The sequence below is a fragment of the Poeciliopsis prolifica genome, unplaced genomic scaffold (genome assembly GCF_027474105.1).
Source record: "Poeciliopsis prolifica strain line A6 unplaced genomic scaffold, Auburn_PproV2 SCAFFOLD005, whole genome shotgun sequence".
In the NCBI taxonomy this organism is placed as follows: domain Eukaryota; kingdom Metazoa; phylum Chordata; class Actinopteri; order Cyprinodontiformes; family Poeciliidae; genus Poeciliopsis; species Poeciliopsis prolifica.
Genome location: NW_026562380.1, coordinates 12,682,021 through 12,707,064, shown reverse-complemented (window position 1 = coordinate 12,707,064; position 25,044 = coordinate 12,682,021). Strand labels below are relative to the sequence as shown.

Here is a 25,044-nt window from a genome sequence, read left to right as displayed (position 1 = left end):
GGTACAGTATTGTGCCTCAGCTTTGTTTCATTCAACATGCCAACTTACACTTACATTTGGACATCTAAAGTGGGACTGTAAGGAAAGCGAGTAGCACAAGAGGGCAAAGGAGGCGGGGGAAAGGGATCCAAGAAGGCTTGGCTTGTATAATTACTCTCTCAAGATGGCATATTTACCATCTCTGCCAGCGAGGTCATGCCTTCTGTCGTAGTAAACGTAGTGGAGTATGAAAGAGCCAATTACGGCACACTGGGTGACCTTTTAACAACTATTACCACATCCCATCAACACATTATCATGATGGAGATTGTGATTCCACGAAAATTACAACATTATCCTGTCACATCGCGGCCGAGACGGCCTTGCCGCATGACGGCGGTGACAGAGCAGCTTTGAAGAATCAGCACAATAAAGGAAGACACGTGAAATGGAGAAAGAGAATAAGGGACAGAAAGAAACAGAGAGAGAGATATGGAAGGAAGCACGAGAGGACGGCTAGAACAATAGCCCCATACAGTACATTAGCCGTAGATGTCAAGCACCCGAGTCATTCCCAATGAAAAGCACAACAAATAAGACGTTGGCCTGTTTGTATTCATTATCAGTCAGCACATGCCCCGGCTCCTGCATTAAACATTAGACAGCCTCTGATGTCTGCTTAACAGTTTAATTCCCTCCCCGCCGCTCAGCCTGTCATAATAAACCCAGCGAAGCACACACAAAGTCAAATAAGAGTGTGAGGGGGCCTCCTTTGTGTGTGCGTGTTTGCGTGGCTGTTTGTGTGCACTTGTGCTTGAGTGACATACAGATCATTCATAATAGTCCGTGCCCTCTATTGCCAGACTTGCCTTTATTGTAGTTTATCTGATCACAGATTAAGTAGATCGCAGAGTGGCAGCCCTGTTTACCCATGATCTGTGTGTGTGAGGAATATTTATATCTGTGTATATATCAAGTTTACAACCGCATTTATGAGAATATGTGTGTATTGTTGTTTGTATTTCAGTCTCTTTCTTTTTTCTTTTTCTTCATTTTTTTTCCCCTTCCTGCACTCCCTATCTCCTCGCCGCAGCCAGAGGTTGGCACAGGCACCAATGGTCATAACAGTCTCCTTGAGAAGGAGACCAGCCTCTTAGGCTGGCAGCCCGGATGCCTGGCACAAAGACGCCAATCTCAGTCAGAAAGGAGAAGACCAATGGGCACAGAAATCCCTATTCAAAAGAGATGATTGGATTAATTAGATAAATCCACTGTATCCAATGCAACTGTGTGTTGTCCAGAAATATGTTCATGTTATTGGTAAAGGTACGCCCTCTGACACGAGCGTTCGCACAGCAACGCTGGCATAAGGGTGACCATCTGCTCCGTAATCTGACGGCGCCATGAATATGAAGTCCTTCACTTCCAATAAACATTTATACCATTAGATTTATTCCACTTTGATAATTTAATCCACTTACGAGTTTGCTCACTGTAGCTGGCTGTGCTAATCACTCGAAAACACTGCACACAAAAGCTGTCTTCTAATATTAATAAATCACAAGCAGTGGTGCTCTGTAAATATGTTTCTCCAACATTATCAAAGAAGGGGAGGGTTTCTTTTATTTCTCTCACTCTGGGAAAATATTGTAATTACCCCTTGGCGTTGTAGGAGAGCAAAACAGTTAGGCTTTTGCTTTTTTTTTTTTCTCCCATTACATCAGAAAAGAATGTAAAATTTGGAAATAAAAATAAATAAATAAATATCTATTATTCATATGCTAATGCGTGCTCGCTGACAAAGATGCGATATTTGTAATTCAACTTATTATTATGATTATTTTTGGGGTCTCTTAATTTTCTCCTGAAAAGTCTTTATTTGTCTTGTAAACAGAAGAGTGATATAATGCGTGTCTTTTAAAAGCCATGTTTAGCCGGCAGAATGTTAACTAAGGTAAGCAGTGTTGTTTTAGCCCCTCAGTAACCACGCCAATTATCTGTAAACTTTTTTTTTTTCCGACTTCCATGCATACTTAATGCATCCCCAGTTTCCCTCTCGCCATCTGCCCCCCACCCCCACCATTTCACCCGCCCCCCTACCCACCCCCATCCCCATGCCCTCCCTCCCTTCCACTTCCCCTCCTTCCCTCCCTCCCCCCTCTCCAACACTCTGGAATTTTTATGAGATAGGACAAAAATGGGCACTTCCCTTATTAACATCTCACAGTGGAAATCAAATATGCAAGGAAAGTAGTGTATCTACTAATTAGTGCTGAATTCATAATTACTGTGCTCATTGATGGAGATACATTTGAATACGTTCATTTCCTCGGGGAGAGAGGCAGGCTGTCCGGGATAGACTGAGAGAGAGAGAGAGGGGGAAAAAAATCCCCTTCAGCCCCCCTCCACATCTTCCCCTCCTTTTTCTTTTGGAAATTAGGGATCCGTGGCACATGGCGATACTACCAGACTAAGATCCGAAGTGCCCGCAATTTTCTTCAGATATAATTAATCAAGTGAAGCATGTAACCTAATGAATGTGTTTGATATCCGCTCCTATTCAAATATGGGCTTTATCGCGATGTGTGCCGGAATTGCTGGGAGCTATGCACAGACAGTGACATTGCTTGGAAATGTTCTTCAACAGTTTCTCATTGCGTGTAAACAATATCCATGCTTGTCAAGGCATGAAAAAAAACAGACAGAGAGACACATTTTAATTGCAGTAAATTAATAACAATTAAGCCGCAGGATGCTGGCTATCTTGACAGTGCTTTGTTGTTACCCCTGGAGATAATTCCCTCCCTGTGCCTTGCAGGTCTGACAAGCAGGTGAAAAGGTAGAAAAAGGGGGGACAAAAAGGTATTTTCCATAGAAATCAGGTTTCATTGCACAAAAACATTGATTTATTTAACTAAACTCTTAACTTTGGAAGTTGACAATTGTTTGTCAAAGCCAGAAAAGTTGACAGATGAGCTTAACTTTCAATTGAAGATCTGTCCAACAAGTATACACACACACACACACACAAAAAAAAGAAAAATGGGAAGTCAGTCTGGTGCAAGTTGACAGATAGACAAACTGACTTTGTGGGAAGATCCATAAGTCCTTACCATGACCTCGGAGTGTCGGAGAAGCGGAGTCACGTGACAGACAAAGGCTCTCTAATTAACAGAGAGGACTCTGGAAAGCCGCTCTGTAATGAGGCACCATGCTGGACGGGCCTCCAGTGAGGCAAGCGGCCCATATGCAAGGCCAGCATTGCAGGAATTTACATACTGCAGGTCAATTGAACATATGCACACTCAAAACTGACTAATGACTTCCACTAGCGCGCCGATTCTATTTCACAGCCTGCTCTCGGGATGAGCATAGTATAGAACTAATGAGTATAACACTAGGAGGTATGCAGTATGACAGCAAACATTAATGTATGTTTTCAGACATGGGCACAGTCAAAAACTTTGAATGCTGGAAAAACGGGTGCAACCCCAACACTTCCGCTGGCACATCTTCAAGCTGCATGACTTCACCTTGACTACGCACAACAGACACAATTCATGGAGTGGCTGCTCAGCAGGGGAGTAAAAGTCAGTGTCCAGGAAAGTGCCCATCCTTGTCCTCTTTTGCCACACATTTACACTCAGACAGCTGATGCCTGCTACAGGCAAGGCCACCCATTCACTGTTGAAGTCTTACCTCAGCACCCTACAGTTTGGACAGTTTGGGGCTCGGCAGGGGTGTGCCCATGTCCATCTGTATGTGGCCTCGTGCTCCCATGCTCGACTTGGCGTGCATGTGTATGTGTGTGAAAAGAGGTGGTCCATGTTGCGGGAGTAGCAGCGAGGAGTTGGAAGGTGTTAAAAGTAGGAGTGCTGGTGGTGGTGGGGGGCTGGCTCTTATTTGGCTGGGTGTAAAAAAATGCCCCCAGGTCTCCTGATGGAAGAGACAGGTATTAGCTCTGAGACCTCCATAGTCCCAGCTTGCCATTAGTTTCCTCTCCAGCTGCACCAAGATCCGGACTATGAATCTGCCATGGCTGGTCATTCATCAGTTTCACAGTCCGCACCAGCACACACACACATTCCAATAACAACACAGTGAAATAGTGAGTGAGTGAGTGAGTAAGAGACACAGAGAGGGAGAGTAAAAGTGTGAGAAAAATATCTTGTCACACAGAGACTTTTACTTGAGCGAGTGTGTAAGGCAGATGCATGCGGTACCTATGACTCAAATGAGGGGCCACGCTTTGAGAACCAGCATGTGAGCATGACCAAAACGGCCAGCGCTCACATTTTACTCTCTGAATGCTTACATGTGTGGGTGCAGTCTTCCACAAGGAAAGAGAGGTGATGAGATGTGATATAAATTAACTGTGGGTTCAGCATGCTGCCGTTTCGCACAGTTGAATATAAGCCCTTGTCCCACAGAGTCATGTGGAACTTCCTGTCAAACAGGAAGCATTTAAATGTTGGCTGGAGAGTTATGGAATTGCCTGTGGAAACATATTGGGGGTGGGGGTCAAAGAAAGAGGTCAGCACCCAAAGATTTTCCATGTCAGGGTCCCCTTCTTGTCAGAGCCCTTCCAGACTTTCAAGTGGTTTGCTTTAATTGTGATTTTCTGTGATTGAAAACCAAGCTGCACACGATGGACAATGACGTGATTCCTCCTTTTGCAAGCAAAACAGTGAAAGTTCACTAAAACAAAACAAGTCAACCGAAGCATTCACTTTGATCCAGATGACCTACCATACAAAAAGAACCTTTTCTTCCCTTTCTTGCTGCCCTGAGTGACTGAAGGCCACAAGCTCTGTCATGTAGTGTATATGCTAACTCAAAAGGAAGGACAGGTCCTAGCGATTCGGTCGCTTGGGTTGATGTGACCAGGACATGGCCATGGCAGCAGTGAAAGCCCGTTTGAGCCGCAGTGACACGTCGTCTCCATCCATCTTCAGTCTGAAACATTTTACGCTAACTGACAGAGCGTGGCGCTTGCTTACCCACCTCCCAGAGGAAATAGTTCAGACTGGTGTCTTCTTGACATGCACTAAAGAGTGAGCAGTCCAGGGGTCCAGAGGGGCATTGTGTATTCAGTCCAAGACGAAAGGTTAGATTCTCTCAAAAGAAAGAGTAGTTCAGTATATATCGTTGGGAAGTGACAATGACTTTGTGTGTGTGCGTATTTGTGGGATGTGGAGGTGTATTCAAGCAGATAAACAATTCTGTCAGTTCGTTCAGATTTTTTTTTTCAATTTATTTAACATAGGTGCTGAGTACAGGTGAAATGAAAACAGATATAAATAGACTTCTTCATATGAAAAAAACAAAAAAATAAATTAATTAAAAGGAAATTGAAATGTACTTAAACACCAAATTTTGTTGGTAAAATTTAAACACATTCATTGCTTTATTTTTAGAACAAATCGAGCTAAAAACTATTGATAAGAATTCAAATTGAATATGTGTTCAGTCAGCCATTTCTTTTTATTCTCTTCTGTATTCGGTGCGTTATATTATCGATGAATTACCACCATTGTAATTTAAAAACTGGTTTCTATTTTTTGAAGGATGTTTCGAGAAAGTTTTCATCAGTAGTATTTACCTTTCCTGTCATAAATAGATCTAATTTCACAGTGAGTTTGAAGAAATGTGATTACATTCTCTTAACAATATAATGCCGACAGGTACTCCAATGAGCCACTTATTTTAATTGAACTTAGGCATTTAAAATAACTCAAAGCTGAAAATGTTACATCTGTGGAATATAATCTAATTTAGCTGAGCAGTTTTCAATATCTACAATTGTAGAAGAGATCATTTTTAAATTTGCCAATGTTCGTTCTATCAAACAACTTCCATGTTAATATGCTAAGCTAATGATACATTTTCAGCAAAGTAAACTTTTGAATTTTGTGGCAGGTTGTCATTTGTGCAACCTGCCACAGGTTTTGTTGTTATTATGAAATTATCCCACAAAACCTGCAAACAGCAAACTGATTGTAGGGCTAAGAAAGTCTAGATGCATACTTTAATGAACTGTTGATTTACATGCTGATTTATAACTTCATGTAATGAATAAAATACAATTTCTGTGTCAAAGTTTAGATTGTTAAGAAACAGGTTGGTAGGAATCTAACCAGTTCATTTGAATAAAATAAAATTCAAAATTGAAACCGATTTGCTTAGGCAAGAGCAGCTAAAAGTTGATTATGTCCACATTTTAAGTCTCTTTTAGCTTCTAAAAGTACTTAATTTTAACTTCTAAGTTAAAATCATATTCAAAACTATATTCAACACTACCAAAATAAAATGCATGTGATTTTATTTGGTAGTTTCTAAGTTTGTTTTAGCAATGTGTATAAAATTCATACAGTAAAAAGTATTTATTAAGACATTGAATAAAAAGTCTAATACATACTCAGGTTTAATTGTCTTCTTCAGAAAAAAATCCATTGAACAAGTCCTAACAATTTTTTTCTATGTATATTTTCAGATTCACAAAATTAGAAAAAAATAAAGTTTCAAATGATAAAAAAATACCCTAATAACGATGAAGCCTGCTCAATAGCATACTGAATTTTGTCCACACTTTTACTCATATCCTGTATCTCGGTCAGGTACCAAAAGAAAGGGGGAGGTAGAAAAGCAGAATTGAGCAGTGGCTGTAGTAATAAATCACAGGATCGCTGGTGACATTCATACAATACGGATACAGTGTTAACTCAATGAGTCGGACAGCCCTAGCCTGTTCCTCCATCCTGACCTTGCCTCCCTGTCGTAATCAATCATGTTGGCACGGCACACACGCTCCTTATTTATTATTACTGTGGACCCGCATGTACAGTAAACAATGAGTAGAATACATTTGAAAGACTGAGGGAGTGGGGTGCTGTTATAAGAGAGGAGGTAAAGGTCCAGTGGAATAACCGGGGGGCATATGTGTCCAGCTGGCTGGTTGAAAGAATACAGAAAAGGACAGTGAACAGCCACTATGGCAAACAGTCGGATGTAACCTGGAGAAATGAGGGATACTAAGTGCCAATTGCTCCAAAAGGGTCACCTTACTGTCACTAGTTAAAATTTACAAGTCCTACTGTTGATGTCGGGAAAGTTCACAGTGTCACCCCGACGCATACTGTCTATTTTTTTTCTGCAGAGAGTGGCTCCCCACTTCGATAAGTGGAATCTATTTAAAGAAAGGTTGTGTCAAAGCTGTTTTCGGGTTTGTCCTGACTTCGAGACTACATTAAGAAACCGTCAGACAGATGTCATTTAATTCTATTCCTTTTGACTGCTTTTTCTTTTCAACATATTAGACTTCCACTTCTGTTATTCTCAGGTAGCAGGTGTATATTCTGAGTGACAAAACCATTTTCTTTGTAAAACTAATAGCTTACAAAGTCAGTGTAAATTAACAATGACCCAATGTGAAGCCTTTATAACACCACCATAACAATTCATGAAAGCCAGCCAAGCCCATCATCTTACAGTCCCATATGCAGCCTATGCAGGGGGCCTGTCTTGGCAACAAAACAGGGCCCCAAACAGCAGAGGGCCCCTGAACTCTTCATGAAGGATGGCTGGCTACAAGGAGGGCCAAGGGGGAGGCAGTTTAAAACACATACCATATGCAGTTAGGAAGAGCCTCATTTATCAGCTGCTGAAATTCCTTGGTTTTTACACCTCAGACCCCCCAGCACTTTCTCTCCTCCCCGAGGGGGTAGCCACCTCCTGACTGTACACCGCCGATGACAGGTCTCTGAGACTTGGCTTTAACTGCAGACCACAACTTTGATTTGTCTGGCCACTGCAATTACAATGCACTCCCGATCTATAAATATGCGTTAGCAAAATTATTATTTGTTAACCAAATTAAACTTATTAAGTGATTTTTTTTCCCCAGAAATATCCAGCATGTTTTTTTTTTTTTTTTTAAGTTGGTTTTGGCTTTTTTTGTGAAGTCCATCAACCTCTTCTGTCATTTTGCCCTTCTATTGCCCTTCCTGTTTGAGCTCTTCTTCACAGTTGGACATCATCTGGCCCGTGAATGGCACATTGTTATGCCTACTCCTCAGCGGCCTGTATGAGCAGATGCCATGAGCAGCCCCGACTCTTCGTCCCTGCACGAGGTTGGTAGCTTGCATTCACCACAAGGTTGTAAATTACATCCCGCGAACACACAAACATTCTGTGCTCAACTGAGTTTAAGTTGTTTACAGCGCCATTAGAGTAGCATGGCATATCCTGATTTTGTTTTAGAAAAGACCAGGTTTAGTCAGCAGGGGAAGTGGCCCCCGCGGTGCACAACCACGGCCTAGACGGAGAGATCATGTGCAGACAGCTGGGCTTTGAACTTCTTACCCCGATGCTCCCAGGGTCAGCAGATTGGTGGCTACAGGGGTCAACCAGCAGCAAGAGGCCGTCTTATAGTGAACTGCTGGACTTATTTTGACTGGGTCCCTGTGGCACAATTACCCGCTGGTGAATGGAGGTGATGCTCTTCAGAGGGATCAGGTGAAGTAAAGTTTAGAAAGAACATTTGGATTGTTTGCATGGGTCTTTCTGACAGGGGGAAACAGAGAATGCAACAGATGTCTTCTGAATTTGAAATCTCAAACAATTAGAATAGACTTGCCACCAATATGAGGATTTATTGGAACAAAACCTCAAATAAATTCAAGGAGTTAGGCTTGCTCAAAGTGTGGTAAATAACACTATAGAGCTAAGATGAGACACAATAAAGAGTGATTTGCAAGGATCTTGGGAAATACATAGCTTCAAATTCAATCAAAGATATCACCAAAGTATATTTGACAAAGACTCATCCTTGTTGCGCTTTGCTACAGACAATATTTGCACACTCAAATCCCACATCTAGTCAACGGATGCATATGATCTCACTAAGTTATATGGGTTACTTTATTCATAGCACTTCAATTACAAAAATCATGTATTGGGGGAGAATAAATTAATAATAAAACCCCATATCTGAACTTCTAATATTTTGCTTGGCGAAGAGAAACGAATTACCCTTTTCAGAACTGATGATGTATTACTAGCGTTTGATCCTTGGAGGTTTCGCCATGCTCACATTCATTACTTTCAAGTGCTGAGGTGTATCTGCAATTAGAAGCACCTTGCAGTGGATTTCTGACACTCCTGCAGACTTGAAACACCAGATCATAGAATCATCACAGCATTATACTGCAGGAAAGGGGACGGTGTCTCCTTCGAATGGAGGCAACAGTGGAGGGATGATGGGAGGGGGGATGGAGGAGACTACGGGTGCTTAATTTAACCATGTGCCCGTAAGTGAGGGGAGCCGGTAAGCAAATGAGGACCTTTCATTAAATCAAAGGTGATTTTTGTTCTGCTAATGGGTGCCCCAAAAATCTAGCACAGCAGTGAAACATGTGATCAGTCTCTGTGGAGCCTGCTATACTGCTACAGACCGGTCATGGCTATTCTTATTACAGTATGCATAATGTAATGAGCATGCTTGTTTAATTTAATCACACTGAGTGGACTGTGTTAGTATTTCTTTGTAATGGCCCTGCCATAAAAACATGGTTTCATCATAAAACAGGGGAATAAATAATATAATAACTCACTCTGTTTGTGCTGTAAATGACTTTACTTTCCACACAAATGGCAGTTTCATGGTATAGCGAGTTGTCCTGTGAAGTTCTACATTTTTACTTGGAAAGACGTGGTTAAGTTTCAGACTCGAATGCCAGAATTTGTGACGTATTTGCAGCTTCTGTCCTTAAGATTCATCCTTAAGTCCTCCACTGATTGGTCGTGACAAAGCCAAAATGGCGACGGTGGCGAAGCACCTCAGAGAAGCAGAAGGAAGTTTAGCCAAAAAACACGCTGAGCCATTATGTTAAAGTAAACGACAGCACTTCCTAATGTCATTTGGCAGTGCTGGAGCTCGGCAATTAGGGCCTCTCTTAATGCGTCGCTGGGAGCATTTCTCCTCAAGGTTAGCGCCTCATTTCCCCACGATGGGTCTGCAGGGCTGCACCAGATGCATTGTGGGAGCTGGGGGCACAAGCTAGGACAGGTGTCCGCCACCTTGGATATCTCCCTTCGCAGCTGGCACCAGCTGGCACCCCCAGTGCCCCATCCGGACAGTCTGCTCTCTCTTCTCTGTGGAGGAGGAAAAGCAGGAGGAGGAGGAGTAAAGGCGGAGAAGAAGAGGAGGGGGGCATGTCAAGGGCAGACCTGGTACAAGCTCACTCACAGGGCACCCATGCCATGACATGACCTGGCCACTAGGGGACCTGCCAGCAGTGAGCGGTAGGAGTAATGCGGTGCAGCCATGCCCGTTCTGAGACCTGCTCCAGCATCCCTAATGGACCGGCAATGATGAGGCCCAGCAGTGCCAGAGGGTCAGAGGCAGCTTCTGTGGAGGACGCTGTTCTTCCCACATGAGAATGGGGGATGTCATGTCTGAAGGTGTTCGCTCTGGATGCACAGCAGCCATTTTGCCAAGGGGTAAGTTGTAGAGGAATTACAGAAGAGTTGTATATTTAGCATTCACAAATACATCTTCAGTGAAAAAGCCAGCCGCAAGGCCAAGCAACTCAAAGTTTTTGTAAGTACCACTGATTAACAGTTACTTTAATGTGGTAGAGCAACTGGAGTTGGATTATTTTTGTCTTTTCATTTGTTGTTTAGTTGACAATGCAATTTAATTTAAGCTCTGACTTGAATTGACAGGCTCCTCCCTCAATGACGAAACTCTATGTGGGAAAAGTCAAAGGTTTATAACCATCCCCAACCGCAAAATTTAATATGGCTGCCATCCATTTAAACGGATAGAGAACATTACAACAAAATAGCATTGATACATCTAATTTCTAAATTACATTATCAGCTTGTGACGCTTCTACCAGTGAGTTTTGTTTACAACTTTAGCTTATACTTAAAATGCTTGCATTTTCTCCACTGCCGATATAATTTAAGTAGTTTACATTTGAAACATAAATCAGTGTGCTGGAACAACATATCTGAGTTCATTTGTTTTAAGAAATGACAATAAAATATTTTGGAAACAGCCCAAATACCACAGTTTGAAAAGCTTGATTTTATGGCATTCCTGACAAATGTTATAATGACAAAAAGTATATCTATGTATCTGGCACTACATGTGCACTATGCTATGTGCATTACTAATCAAATACAATAGCAATTGATAAATCACAATAATTAACATTAATATTCCACATGTCTCACAGCAAAATACAACAATGCGTATGCTGTGGAGCACAATTTTCAGTTTTGAAGCAAATAATTATAGATGTAAAGTGGGTGACTTGTCTCCAGTCAAGAGAAATCACTTCACATTATGAGAACATTATGTTCCAGGCAATACCACACAGTGGTTTTCTACTCATGATGCGAGTTAATTCACTTAATATGTCTTTAATGGGGGAGCCTTTTCTTGGTATAAAATGGTTTCCACACTGACCATTATCTGAAATCAAGCCTAATGACGGCTCCTGTTTATGATAATGACCATTATTGCACAGACCACCATCACGCCTGCCAAATGATCAAATGATCCTGCATTTTCTTTCTTGCTGTCTGAGTTTGTTAGTCATGTAAATTTAGGCCCTTGATGAAGCTCACCCCCCTTCACTCTCCTCACATCTTTCTGTATAATATTAAACATCCGATGCTTTGCTGCTGTTGTTCAGACCTCATATTGAACTGAGACTGCTTTTGAAGTTTTTAACAGCATATAGCAAATCATCTTTGCCCTCATCAGCCCTTAATGGGTTAAACACACACACACACGCATCTCATCATCTCCTTTGTTAATATAGTCATCAGCTGCAGTGTGTAAAGGTAACTCTGAGGCAATAATAATAATAATAATTTGTAATAACACACACTGGCTTTTGGTGTCTGATGCCACATGAATCCTTTGAAGTGCAGACTGTTGATTACTGTAAATGAGAGCTGTTTCAGGGTGGATTGTGGGTAATTATATGCAGTGCACTCCAGGGAGCAGTGCTGGGGACCCATGGGACAGCGGTTCCACAGGAGAGTGAAGCAGAGACAGAGCAACACATGCTGGGCCACTGATTCCCAGCATGAAACAAGTCAACAGGCCTGTCTTTTATTTCTAATGTCTGTGATTTACATGAAAGAACCACCATCACCCAACCGCAACCGAGTGTTGGATGCTGTAGTTTGATTGACAGCATTTCATATTTCACATGTCCCTGCACCCCACCTCGTCATCCTGCTCCCTCCCAGAACAACTTGATGATGATTGCAGGATTATAGCATAAAACATATTGCCAGTTTAGCTGCTGTGAAATGTAACTGCTCTGTATTTAGCTTGTGATACAGATGGTGTTTCAGACTGGCGAACCTAAGATATAAATTAGAAACAGAGGGTTTGAATTAATGACTAAGACTAATAGGAAGAAAAGATAAAGATTATACCTTCATCAAAATAAGGTTAAAAAATATTAGCTAAAAAAAGGCTCTGAGATTGTCTTTTAAAGCAAATGCATATTTCACAAATGTGTACTTTTATAAATATAACTGTATGGATGAAATGAATATTTTTATGTTTTGTATAAATAATCCATTTGCTGGTAGTTTTTAATGCTGGCATTAAAAACTACCAGCATCTTTTTAATGCAAATAAAGTACCTAGTTACTTCCATATAACATTGACTTTGAAAGTTGGGACTTTGAGCAGGATCAGGACATAATAGCAAGTCCATCAAATGTATTTCAAAGTGTATTTTCAAGCAAAATGATGTGAAAAGCAAAGATATAATAGTGGAACTGGGTAAATAAAAACAACAAAGAATATAAAAAGAAGTTGATGACTTGTGTCAACAGCCTAAGTGTTGTTGTGCCCTTCACATTGCTGTTTAAAGTAAGGAGTAATAAAAAGGAGTCGGTATTGGTCACCGCTGCTCCCGCTCTGTCTGAGTGATAAGACCCACTCAACCGAATGCCGTGTGGGAGTAGTAGCAGTAGTTTAGATTTAGTGGAACATAAGCAGCATTGGCTATATTATGGCAACAATGTGTGGACACCAAAAAGGATTTTAAAAAATACATTAAACAATCCACAAACATAAATCAATCAGATTGCTTATGCTATACAAAAAACCCCCACAACTTTAGACATTTTCCTATCTAAGTTCACCATACAAAATTTCAAGGCAGGCAGTTTAGTTCACAAAGCAGGAGAATAACTTGTCCTGTAACCACAGTTAACTGGAACAGAAAACAAAACACGATGCAAACACACAATCAATGAGTCATATCCAAACAGAGAGTCAGCTAGCTGAAATAGCCAAGCAGTTCAACCAACATCACCCTGACCACAGGGTGTTTGTGTGTTGTGTTTATAGTTGTATGTTCTCAGTTAAACGGTCTGTTTAACTGAGCACTTGCACAATAAACACGGTAGTGCACTGAACATTTATTGCAATATTAGTGCTCACCATTTAATGCTGTAAAAATGTTGTCTGGATTCTAAGTTGATTTATAAAGAGTTTTACTTTTACACAAAGCAAGTGTTCTCTGTTTTATTTGAATTACAGGATTTTATATTTTCTTGCTCATGTCCCTCTAACTACTTGGATACAGGCCATAAAGAACATTAAAAAAAATCTCAAAGATTAATCCAAATTAAATAGACTTATTTCATGTTGACTTGTTAAAATTTTACAAACAAAATATATGATGAAATGCAAAACTGAATAAAACTGCAGTCTATACCGATATCCTGGTGCTTATAGCATAAGCTAATTTGCAGCACTTGTCTCTAGATGGACTTTTCTTAACAGTATATCTAAAAACTATTAGGAAGTCCAATAATAGTAAGAGTAATATAAAAATAAAACCTGATGTTGACAACTTATATAACTTATTTCTCTCAGTTGCAAGTACAGCTTAATTAATATAATTTGCTTCTCACAAGCTGTTTTGTGCTTATGATCATATTTGTAAATCAGATTCTGACTTTTGAACAAGTTTGAGAGTCCTTATGTATGCTGTTAAGGCAAGTGGCAATCTTGTATTAACCTGCTCACTATATAAATGTAAGCCAGCATTAAAATATAATTGCATCACTTTCGGTAAAAGGAAAAAAAAAAAAACTGTTCTTACAAGTTAGTAAATGTACTTGTCAAAGGCTGTGCAATTATTTATATTGCACAGCCTGATGCAGCTCTTCTACTTGATGCAGCTAAAGTAATATTTAACATAATGTTGTATTGGCTAATGCTTAAACACTAAAGGGGGCGCTGAACTCATCAGTTTTTCTAAGTACATATTTTCTAATTGTGCTTTATCTATCAAACATATATTGAAAATTGAATTCAAATTAACGTTCCAATATGAGCCAAAGTTTCCAATCATGCTGGGAGCCCTGCAATTTCTTTCTCTTCACTTGAGCTCATTTCTCCACTAATGACTTTGCCCTCTGATGCAAGCCAAGGGATCATCAAAGGTCCTTGAAACAAAAAGGGAAATATAGCAATTACTGGGACTTTCATCGGCAAGAAAGAGATTAAAAACCCCATCGTTGTATAAGCACCCGAGAAGCAAACCAAGATCTGTTTCACCAGCAAATGTATATTAATGCTCTTCAGCGCAGAAGTTATTCATCACCGTGTTCTCCCCTTTTCACTGCTTTCATTCATTTTTTTTATCTATATGCGAAAATAGAATCCAATATATTATGTATTAGTAATTACACAATACAAGCCTGTGGTGCTGCTTGTGATGCATGTAGATTCCAAAATGCTGTGCATGTACAAGAAAAGTCATTGCCTTTTTAACAGTGGCCTGAGGGAACAGAGTTGTCCCTTAGCCTCCATAACCATTGACACAAAAGGTCCCCAAACAATTTCAAATTACTGCTTTATTTCTCTCTCTTATATAATCCACCCACATTATTAAATCTTCCACCTTCTGGGACTTTACTGATACAATAATATTACAGTACTAAGATGTTTACATTTGAGACTGCCGGCTTTTCTTGTTATAAACATGTATGCCCTTGGGACTTGTGGGAAACGTATGCATACTACTTGGCCCTAAATGAGGCACAGGTCATTTTGCTTTTAAAAAGGGTCAAAATTACCTCAAGCAAGGGGCTGAGGCCGATGCCAGAATCTGACTGAGCAGAAAATGGCTCCTGATACACACAGATGAGATCTATTATACATTAAACATGCTTGTAAATATTCACAAGTCAGACCATTCAAATGGAAAATATGGTTTAGGTCAAAGGTCTATGAAAATGTTGTCTCCTGAGGAAGTCCCCGCAGAATAGAGGCAATGATGATAACAGGGAGAACCACCCATATGGGACTGAGGAGAACATTAAGAGTTGTTTTACATGTTTGACTGTGGTAAAGAGATGATACAGGGGAGATAAATGATGGGCACTTATTAGGCTGGACTGACCTGGAGTTATGTGCCACATTTTAATGGAATGAAACATGTCCATCACTTATAGAGCCAAGCAGATTTGGAGTTGAAACTTGATATTTACATGCACTGTATCAAATGACAAATAGCCCTGCATTTCACACTGTCTAATATTACAAAATACACATTTTTTTCACTTTTAGATCAGTCAAGATTACCAAAAATTATTTATATTTGTTGAATGCCATAATAATGAGAGAAATCTTTTTTTTACTACCTCACATTCAGATGCTTACATAACCTAACCTAAGATCATCTGCAAAGTTCAGATGATAATGTAATGCTTTTGTAAACTTCTGGAAGGTTAACAGAGTTAGAGACATACATGTGGATCCATCCATGGAAATTTGTTTCCTAAGAAAATCAGCCAGGATTCCAGGAATTCCAAAAGAGAGCTATAAAAATGTTGTTTGCAATTGAATAAAATTCCCACACCTGAAAATTCCACACTTATCTATTCGACCTCAGAATACCTGGCCACCATACCACTTAGAAAGTGGAAGACGTCCTTGTAAACATGTCTGATGCAAAATGTCTGCATTAGCACCCAAAAAACCAGCTTGGATCATGAGGATCCAAGCTGAAGCTGGTTTTGTTATCCACAGTAAAAAAGAGTTCTGTTCTCACATGGGCTAAAGGACACTCAGAGGAAAGAGCCATTTTTCCAAAAGACCTACAAAAAAGACAAATTACAAAAATAAATAAATAATAAATATCTTAGTTTTTGGAGACATGTCTTTTGGTCAGATAAAATTGAATTTGCATTTAGAGGAAAAATAAGTCCTCAACAAAGCCTTAAAAACACTGACCAAACTGTGAATTATGGGAGAGGTAGCTGTATTGTTTGGCAGTGTTTAGCTAAAAAAATAAAATAAAATAAAAAGAGCTACTATGCTTTGAAGAATAGATGGCAAAACATATTATGAGAAGAAACTGAAGCAGCAAATTAATTTTCCAAATGGATAATGACCTTTGACGTAATGTCAAATTAGTTGCAAAGTGGTTTAAGTACAATAATGTTTGTGTTTCAGACTGGCCATCACAAAGTCCTGACCTTAATTTCTTAGAGCTGAAAGAACCTAGGGGCCCAAATTCAAGCAAACTATTGAGCTTGTTGAGGGACACCAAGAACATTTCTCTCAAGTCTCAGAGAGTTTAAAAGAAAACTACAAAATACTAAAGAAATAGATGGAGACATCAAATTTGGAAAACAGAAAAAAAAAACTATTTTTTTTTATTATTGTTTCATTTTCAGTGTTACTGTTGATTAACTTCTCGTAAAAGTTTTGTTTGAATGTTTTATTCACAAAAAATAAAATAATAAATGTGATTTTAAAAATGAAAGCATATAGAACTCTACAAGGATTGAAAGGTACGCAGTAATACGTGTGCATCAGTTTTATTAGCAGTCTGTCTCGCTGACAGGATCACATGGTTTGAAAATTATTTCATCATGTTTGAGTCCAACAGTGGGGACCACAGAGTTATCTTCTATTTTTGTCCCACTCAGCCATATATTTCAGAGGCCAGGAACAATGTAGTCTGACAGACATATTCTTTATGAGGGGCTCGTGGTCTCTCTAATTTGACACAGTTGTCAGAGATAAAGCTCCTTAGAGAGTGTGGCCATGCTCAGGGTAAGAATGGGGATTAAATTAACACCCCCACCTTCACATCTTCTGACCCCAATACAGGGGAATAAAACATACAGCGTGACTCACTTCAGCACCCAATGTCTCAGTTCCAACTTCACCTATGGGTGTATTTTGATTTTATTACTAAGGAAAGCAATAATACTTGTTCCAACTTCCACACTCTAAGATAAGACAACTTTTAAAAAATTAACAAGATCTTGGGTTAACATGGATCTTGAATATAGCAAAAAACAATAATAATTGGGGTTTGGGGAGATGCTTTTTATACAAAGAATGTGGTTGTTCATCAACACGCATCTTGGCAATAAATGTGGGTAGTAAAAGGAAACAGCTCGCATAGTGTAACAATACACCACCTCTCCTTAGTAGCCTCCTATCAAATGACCCGAGCACGTAAAATCAAATCAACACTGGAATGGATCATATCAAATTCTAATGAAAACATAATGTGCTCTTAAAATGTGTGTTGGCTCGGCAGCCAGTCATCCAGAGAATCTTCCCCCAGATGACGTGATGAATAGGGAACACCGTTGGAATATGCATCAAAGTCGAGCTCATGATTTATGTAATAGCAGTCACTTGGACACTGATTAGCTGCTCTGTCAAGCGTGTAATACGAGAGGCACAACCCCTGGTTTATCAGTCATTTATCTGAAGTGCGTCCTGATATTATCACTAGATCCTAATGTCATCATTATGCCGCACAGCATGTGCGGGCCAATGTGTCAGGGTGCCGGCGACATTGCCTGTCAGGAGTTCAAGCCTCTTCATTTGCAAAAATGCTCAGACATTCATAGCACTGTGTCAACAGTAAAATAGGAAAGACACATCATATCAGAGTCAGAGGGACAGAAGCACACAGGTGTACTAAATAAGTGGGCACTCGAGGGGTACAGAGAAATTTAGCCGGCGTCTTTGTGGCTGAGGAGAAGCTTGCATGATGATCAGGCTAATTCTTCTGAGAGGAGGGGAACTACAAGGAGCCAACATTAAAAGAACGAAACAAAGAGTCTTTCAAGAGAATAGATAGCTTTTTAGCTTTTTCACATTTTATCATGTTATAAGAATAAACTTTCATTTATGTTTAGGGAAATTTAAATGACACTGCAACACAAATTAGTTTGTGATTGTGAAGTAGAAAGTAGTGAATACAGATGCACTTTTAGGATTTAATCAGTGCAACAACTGACTTTCAAAAGCTGCAGAATTAATTCTAAACAGTATAAATAAAGAAAAAGGTTGTCTCAAGCCATGTAGCTGGAAAAGGAAACATGGAGAAGACAGTCCAAAATTGAGCTTAATAGTCTGCTTTCAAAATGCTATGTGTGCCACGGCATTTTATCACACTGAACATCCTACTCCAAAAGAGAAACATGGTGGTGGCACCATTATGCTGTGGGGATACATTTTTCAGTAATGACATAGAAAGTGGTCCAAGATGATAAGAAGATGAATTGGCCTGTAAGAAGACATTGATATTAACAAAAGCTCTTCATCCTACTAAAAAAACGTAAGCTTTTTTGTAAAGCAAAAGGGTAAAATTTTCAGTGTCTAGCTTTGCTAGTCTGACTTACTTCAAAAGACGTGTAGCTGTTAAAATGACAAAAAACAACCCAAGCTGTATTAAACTGTTGCAAGGCATTGTAATAGGATGCTGTTTTTACGGCTGGATCCTCGTTTGATTTAGTGAAACAGACATAACATTTATGTACCCTTGATATACACAACGAGAAGCCCCAAACCTCCTCGATGTGCAGTGTGAGGCCCAAAGAGCCATTTTTCCTGATTAAAATGCACACTCACACACACAAACCACTGCGTGAGAGGATAGTGGTTGTTCCGTCTGTCAGGACGTTCCCGCTCTCCAAGAGAATATCTGATATCATAAATGACTTCAACTCCTCCCACGCCAACATGACAGAGAGAGGCAGTGAACACAGGAAAAAGAGTGCAAAGCCACAGACAGGCAGCATTTTTGACTGAGCTGTGACAATCATACCATACACAGGATGGACAAAACTGCTAATAAACAATTTCTGGCACAATGACAAAAAAAAAAATCTAAAAAGGTTAGGGTAGTTATTGTTGCAAACATCTGGGGCAGCACACTAAAAGGAAGCCGTGCGACATATAAGTCTATCAACGCCTCACACAAACAAAAATAGGGAGGGAAACTGAGCAGGAAAAAGAGCTCTTTGACTCCCAAACAAAAGATATCAAGCCCGGCTGCCAGCACAGACAGGGCACCACACCTTGGCAATGATAACACTCACAATCAAAGGAACAGTCGTCATCAATGGAGCCCTGTTTTTAAAGGATATCTAAAAAGATTAAAATATGTCTCATTATGGAAAACAATTGAGCCTTGAGGTTTTTTATGTCTCTCACACGCACCTCAGGCATTTTCTTCAATACATGCGCACTAAAATATTTCCTGTTTTGATATACAACATTTAGCCTAATTAGAATACATATAAATAACTTTACACGCACACAATGCAAACTGTGCAAATAATCTCTGATGTGTTTAGTAATTTAATTTGGTAATCAAGAAAAATGTCAACAAAAGCAAAATAAATGATCTTTTAAAAAATATGACATCTTTAACCATATCTTGATTTAACGTATTAAAACAATCATAAAACATTTAAGAAGAAAAAAAAACACATTGACATAAGATAACAGTTTGGCAACTGAATCAAGTGTCTAAATGATTTCAAACAGTATGGCTCCAAAGATCCAGCAGAGGGGGCTGCTTACTGCAATCATATGCTGATTAATTGAGCTTGATTCTCCCCATGCTGTGAACATAAGTTGTCCCACACTGTAGGCTACATGTTGGTATGTGGGTAAAGGTTACAGAGCTTTATCAGAGTCACCTTTTACCACAGTTAGCCCTTCACATCATTTGTGATAAATGTTAAGAAAACATTGATTTTCTGATTATCCCTCATCAAGCCTATATCAAACTAGGTTATGTTCATTTTTATTAATTGTGCGTGTTCCTCTAATTAGCTAATGAGAGACAAAAAGCAGGTTTAGAGTAGAAAAATGCAAATGACTCTTAGAAAATAGCACAAAAAAAGTAAATGGCAAGGCTGAGAATCATCCTTCATTGAAATGTCAGAGATAAATGGCTCAAATGTCACATCAATTAAAACGGGGGACAGTTAGTAGTTCATTAAAGAGAGAGCCATATTGCACCGTCGGGTACCGTTGCCAACCCTTACTATCTGGGGCAGACTGGCAGCGGGTCCAGATGGCACGGAAATCCTCACAGATTTCAAAATGGTCTCTGCAGGGGTGGCGTTTTCTCCCCCCGCTCCCATCCTCACCGCTGAGATGGGGTGTGGGCCACAGGCCCATACCGGCCTACACATTCCAAACGGAGGCATGCAGAGAGCTCAAGGCTCCACAGAAATAAAAATTAACACGGTAGAGGAGAACAGACACTTAAAAAATTAAATGATTGATACCACACTCTTTTTTTATAAGTGCTTTGTATTATCCTGCATATCTTGATCAATACTGCTGCAGGCAGAATGAAGCAAGTTTGTCTGCTTTAGACAGCACAGACCTATAATAAAAGTATAAAATTGTGCTGTTTATAATAACACGGTGACTTTATTAGCTAATAATGCATGAGGGGTTATTGGTTATTGTTCTCATATAGATGTGGTTTATCCACAAACAATATGCCTAGGATTCTAAATCCCTCACAAAGAAGCTATCGCTAGAGATGCAGCACTTTTAGATATAAGCAGAGCGAAAACTGTGTTTGAAATTAATGCTAGAAATATGCAGTATTATATCTTTTTCATGGTGTATGAACATCAAGCAAATCAAATACATACAAGTCTTTGGTTTACTGTGGAGCCCCTAAAGAACCCCAAATCCCAACTTGAGACCTATTAGAGGAGTCTTCTATCAAATCTATAGAGCACAACTCCGTCCCTGGCAGGAGGTGGAGCGGTAACTTTGTACTGGCCAATTAGGGAACAGGAGCGGACTTTCCCGTGTTGTGATTGGATCGTTGGACCACGCTGCTGGAAGAAACAGGAAGTGTCATTTGTTGTTCACAGGAATGAAGATTGCACTATAGTCGGAGTATGAAAAAGACATCAGTTGTAAGCTACAAGACTAATAGATGTAACTAATTGAACTATAACGCTTTTTAAAAAGTAAACTTAGCTCTGAAATTGCTTCTTGTACTAAACATGGTCTCTGTTCGGATTCGGTTAGAAACTTTACTTAATTTTTGGACAATTTAAGCTCGTAGTTAAATCGAAGGTGCGTTTATGAAGGTTTGGGGCAAAACCTCACTTTCACAGATTACTGTGGATGTCTTGCGTGCTTCGGCATAAATTGTGTGATTTATTTATTTGTTTTTAAACGGCACATGTTGCATTTTCACACCTGCGCAGTCACGGTGAGCTTTCTGCTCAATTAATCACGCAGGTTTGACCAGGAGCTAGTCTAATGAGAAACCAGTCAAATGATTGACGAGCATGAGGAGTCTGCCAGCTATTTTTTTAACAACACAAGCTGCTTATTGTTTGTTGTTCCTCACCGTGAAAAGCTGGGTAAACATCAAGCATCCGAGCAGTCACTAAGTAGACCGAGTGTTACTGCGCCGAAATACGGCAGCACCAACAACACGATAGGACATTATTTTTTAATCAGCGCAGGCGATTAGCAAAGACCATTATTGCCAAAGTCCATTATTCTATCTTGCGAGTCTATTTGCTAAATGGCAGACAGTGTGTCCAACGCTTATCCAAAGTGCACTGTACCATTGTTTGGCTCAGAAAATTTCTCGCCTTTATTGTCAGTTCAGGCAAACCCCTGATGAATACAGTGAGAGCTGCAAGAGTAGAAACAAGAAAGTTGAAGCAGACGCATTTGTGATCACATACCATGACAGATGTGCTGGTGGTGATGTGCGTTTGTGTAGGGCGTGATGGGGGAAGAGATAATCTTAAAATAAAACAAACAGACCTTTAAACCTAAAAAAAAAAATACTAATCAGTGCAAAAAATATATTGTTGTCTTTCAGTTAGTGTTTTTCTATTATCACCCAGTGGTTCACATAACAATGATAAAAAACAGTCTTGAAATTGCTGAAGCTCACACTCTCAAAATCAGTCAATTGCTTGTGCTGCCTGACTAACAGTGCATAGCTTCCCAAAATTTTGTTTGCTGTCCCAAAAGACAAAGACTTTGAGAGACAAGTACAGTCGAGGTTGGAATCACAAACAAGATCTTTTTTTCCAAGCTAACAAAAAAAATAAAATAATGGTATGTTTAGGATAAGCACTCCAACTAAAAAAAATGTAGACATTTCAACATATGAAAGGTGTTTTAGTATCATATCAACAAATAGTGATATATTGCAAGACAATTTAGTTTTATGTACAAAAGTACATTTGTAATTTGTATAGAAATCTATTATCTCATGCAATCAGTGCATTCATCAACAGTAAGCAGTACAACCGAGATGTAGAAATGATACATAATTTGAGTTTAATCAAAATTAGAAGTATATATTTATATGTTTTTTTTTTTGGTTCTACAGAAGATAACTTAAGGTTTAAATTATTTTAAAAAAATCAAATATATGTACAGCTTTGTCTTTTAAATGCTGAAAAGTTGAAAGTGAATGATAAGTATTTTTGTATCATTTCAACTTTTCACATCAAGGTTCTTGGAAGTAAAGGTTGCTTGCAGTCAATGTGACCTTTATTTATTATAACCCCCATCTCTCAAAATCTCACATATAACATAGTCAATCATCTCTCAGTCCCTCAAAGTAAAAATAAAAAAGGAACTGCTGTCTGGTTATTGCCAGTATCCATCTCAGTCGTCAGAAAAGCTGCACGTTTTTGCTGTTGTTAAGGGCTGGAAACCAGAATCCCATTGGAGTTGCACCCTAAGGAACAAATTTAATGCTAGAAAAACATCCCGGCCATCAACCAAAAATGACGGATTGAAAATAATGTCGAGCTATCTTGGGAATCCCCCACCAGACAAGGGAACAGACTGCATTGTTTTTCTCATTTATGTGATATATAGAACAGAAAGAGAGGAAAAAATGGGCGATTTATTGGTTTGATAGGCGTATTCTATTCCATACACAAAAGAAATATTTGAGAATAATGCGGGGATCAAGTCACATCATGACATTGTTGGAAGGCTAGGTGTTCAGATATGCAAGTTATCTTCTGTTGGTGGCATGCTTGTTTTTCAATAGATCACTCAATGCAGATTTTTCATGGAAAATTGTGAAAGTTGCCGCATGAATATGTCAATAAGCACGGTGTAATTTGTTCTTCATCGGCAGGGCAGCGAGATAAAGAAGCAAGAGGAGAGCCGGTGCACTCAGAAGACCATCTCATTGCTGAGCCCCCTGGGGACGATCCAAGTCAGTGGATGTGAGAATGGTGTGCACACCATCCAGATCCTAATGGATGTCGCACCTGCTGAAAGGTACTGTACAACAGCCGGGCTGGTGACGTGATAAACAAAGGTGTGAAATTTACAGGCAGACAGAATCCACTCCTGTGATGGAGTGCCACCATTCCTCATTGGAAGCAGGGCATTTTTGTAGATCCCACAAGAAATATCCGGGAGAAAGTTGGGCAAATATGAGCAGGCACTAGAAATATGAGGGGCACTAGAATACTGTTGGGCTCGAAATTAGATTTCTGATGGCATGTGGTTGTGATTCTTCCTGCAGTATATTTGAAATTTCAGAAAAATAACTTGTTTATTACCCTCAAGGGAGTTGATTAGAAATGATGTCTGGGAGGTCAGCTAAGGCCACAGGGAGTGTGGACTGTTCTCTCCTGTTTCTTTATGTTTCATTCAAGTTGTATGCAGTAGTTTGGAGTGTCAACTGACACTCAGAAATGTGTTATGTGGTTGCATTTCATGGCCTTCCCATCTCTCAAAATTGTCAGAATGTAGACATTCTTACTGAAGCGACTGAAACTGATTAAAGTCAGCACTGGTAGATACTTATTCCTTAGTTTTAAAGGTCCACGTCCTACATCTTAGATTAGTTTTGATTAGATTGAAATTAAATATCCATGTTTCACAGATTCGCATTTGATAAACTTGAATGATTTGGGAAATTAAACCATTTCAAATGCATCCGGATAAGAAGTTATCCCTTTCAAAATGTCCGTTTAAATTCTAATTTATGGAAACCCATTAATGACCTTGTATATTACACCTCAACATGTGTTTCCTCCTCGACTGTCTGCTATTTCCCAAAATTCATCAAGCAGCAAAAACACTCCACTTGTTGTTAATGAGTTGAAGTGAGAAAATTAATAATATGGAATTTTGATTATGGAAGATGTCCTGTAACCATGTGCAGGCATCTTTCTCCATCGACTTGCGAACGGGGTTTAATTTGTGCGTTCAGGTTCAGTAGGAATATGCAAATGAATTTAATGATTCGCATCACTAGATCATTTCTCAGTTTAATATCATTTGCGATGTCGGTCATAAGTGGGAGCGATCGCATCACTGTCTATATGTTCTCCAAGGTGTGAGCAAGAAATCATTAGGCAAATGTTTAGATTTTATCTTGGCCAGTTGAATATGCTGTCACTGTTGTAGGAGATGGCAAAGCATAGCCACCTCAGATATGTTGAGTTAGTCTATGTAAACAGGCATTAAGGGAGGCGAGATAAAGTGACAAAATACCGGCTTATCTTCGCAACCGGCTTTCCATGTAGATCTTAGAAAAGCCTGGCTGTAGCTGTAATAGTTTAGATCAGGCATTTCCATTGATTTATTTATGACATACTAAACAAGGCTCTTCCCAGCTTTGGGTGTGGTGTTGCACAGGCTTAGGAAGTCACTGTGATAAATGACCTCTAAGAACATATTTTGGATACGAAAATAGATAACATCCATGCATA

General features: G+C 39.5%; 1 protein-coding gene across 3 annotated transcripts in view; it reads left to right on the top strand.

Annotated features, from left to right (window-relative positions):
- The first annotated feature begins 8,027 nt into the window (after positions 1-8,027).
- Positions 8,028-25,044, top strand: part of mgmt (O-6-methylguanine-DNA methyltransferase) — a 40,237-nt gene continuing 23,220 nt past the window's right edge. For 2 of the 3 annotated variants that reach the window (XM_055030096.1, XM_055030095.1), the window contains exons 1-2: positions 21,155-21,240; positions 23,454-23,599. In XM_055030096.1, the coding sequence (XP_054886071.1) occupies positions 21,223-21,240; positions 23,454-23,599 (164 nt within the window). In that variant the 5' untranslated portion in view covers positions 21,155-21,222. Of the gene's footprint in view, positions 8,109-21,154; positions 21,241-23,453; positions 23,600-25,044 lie in introns of those variants that run through there. The other variant, XM_055030097.1, reaches the window with a different exon arrangement.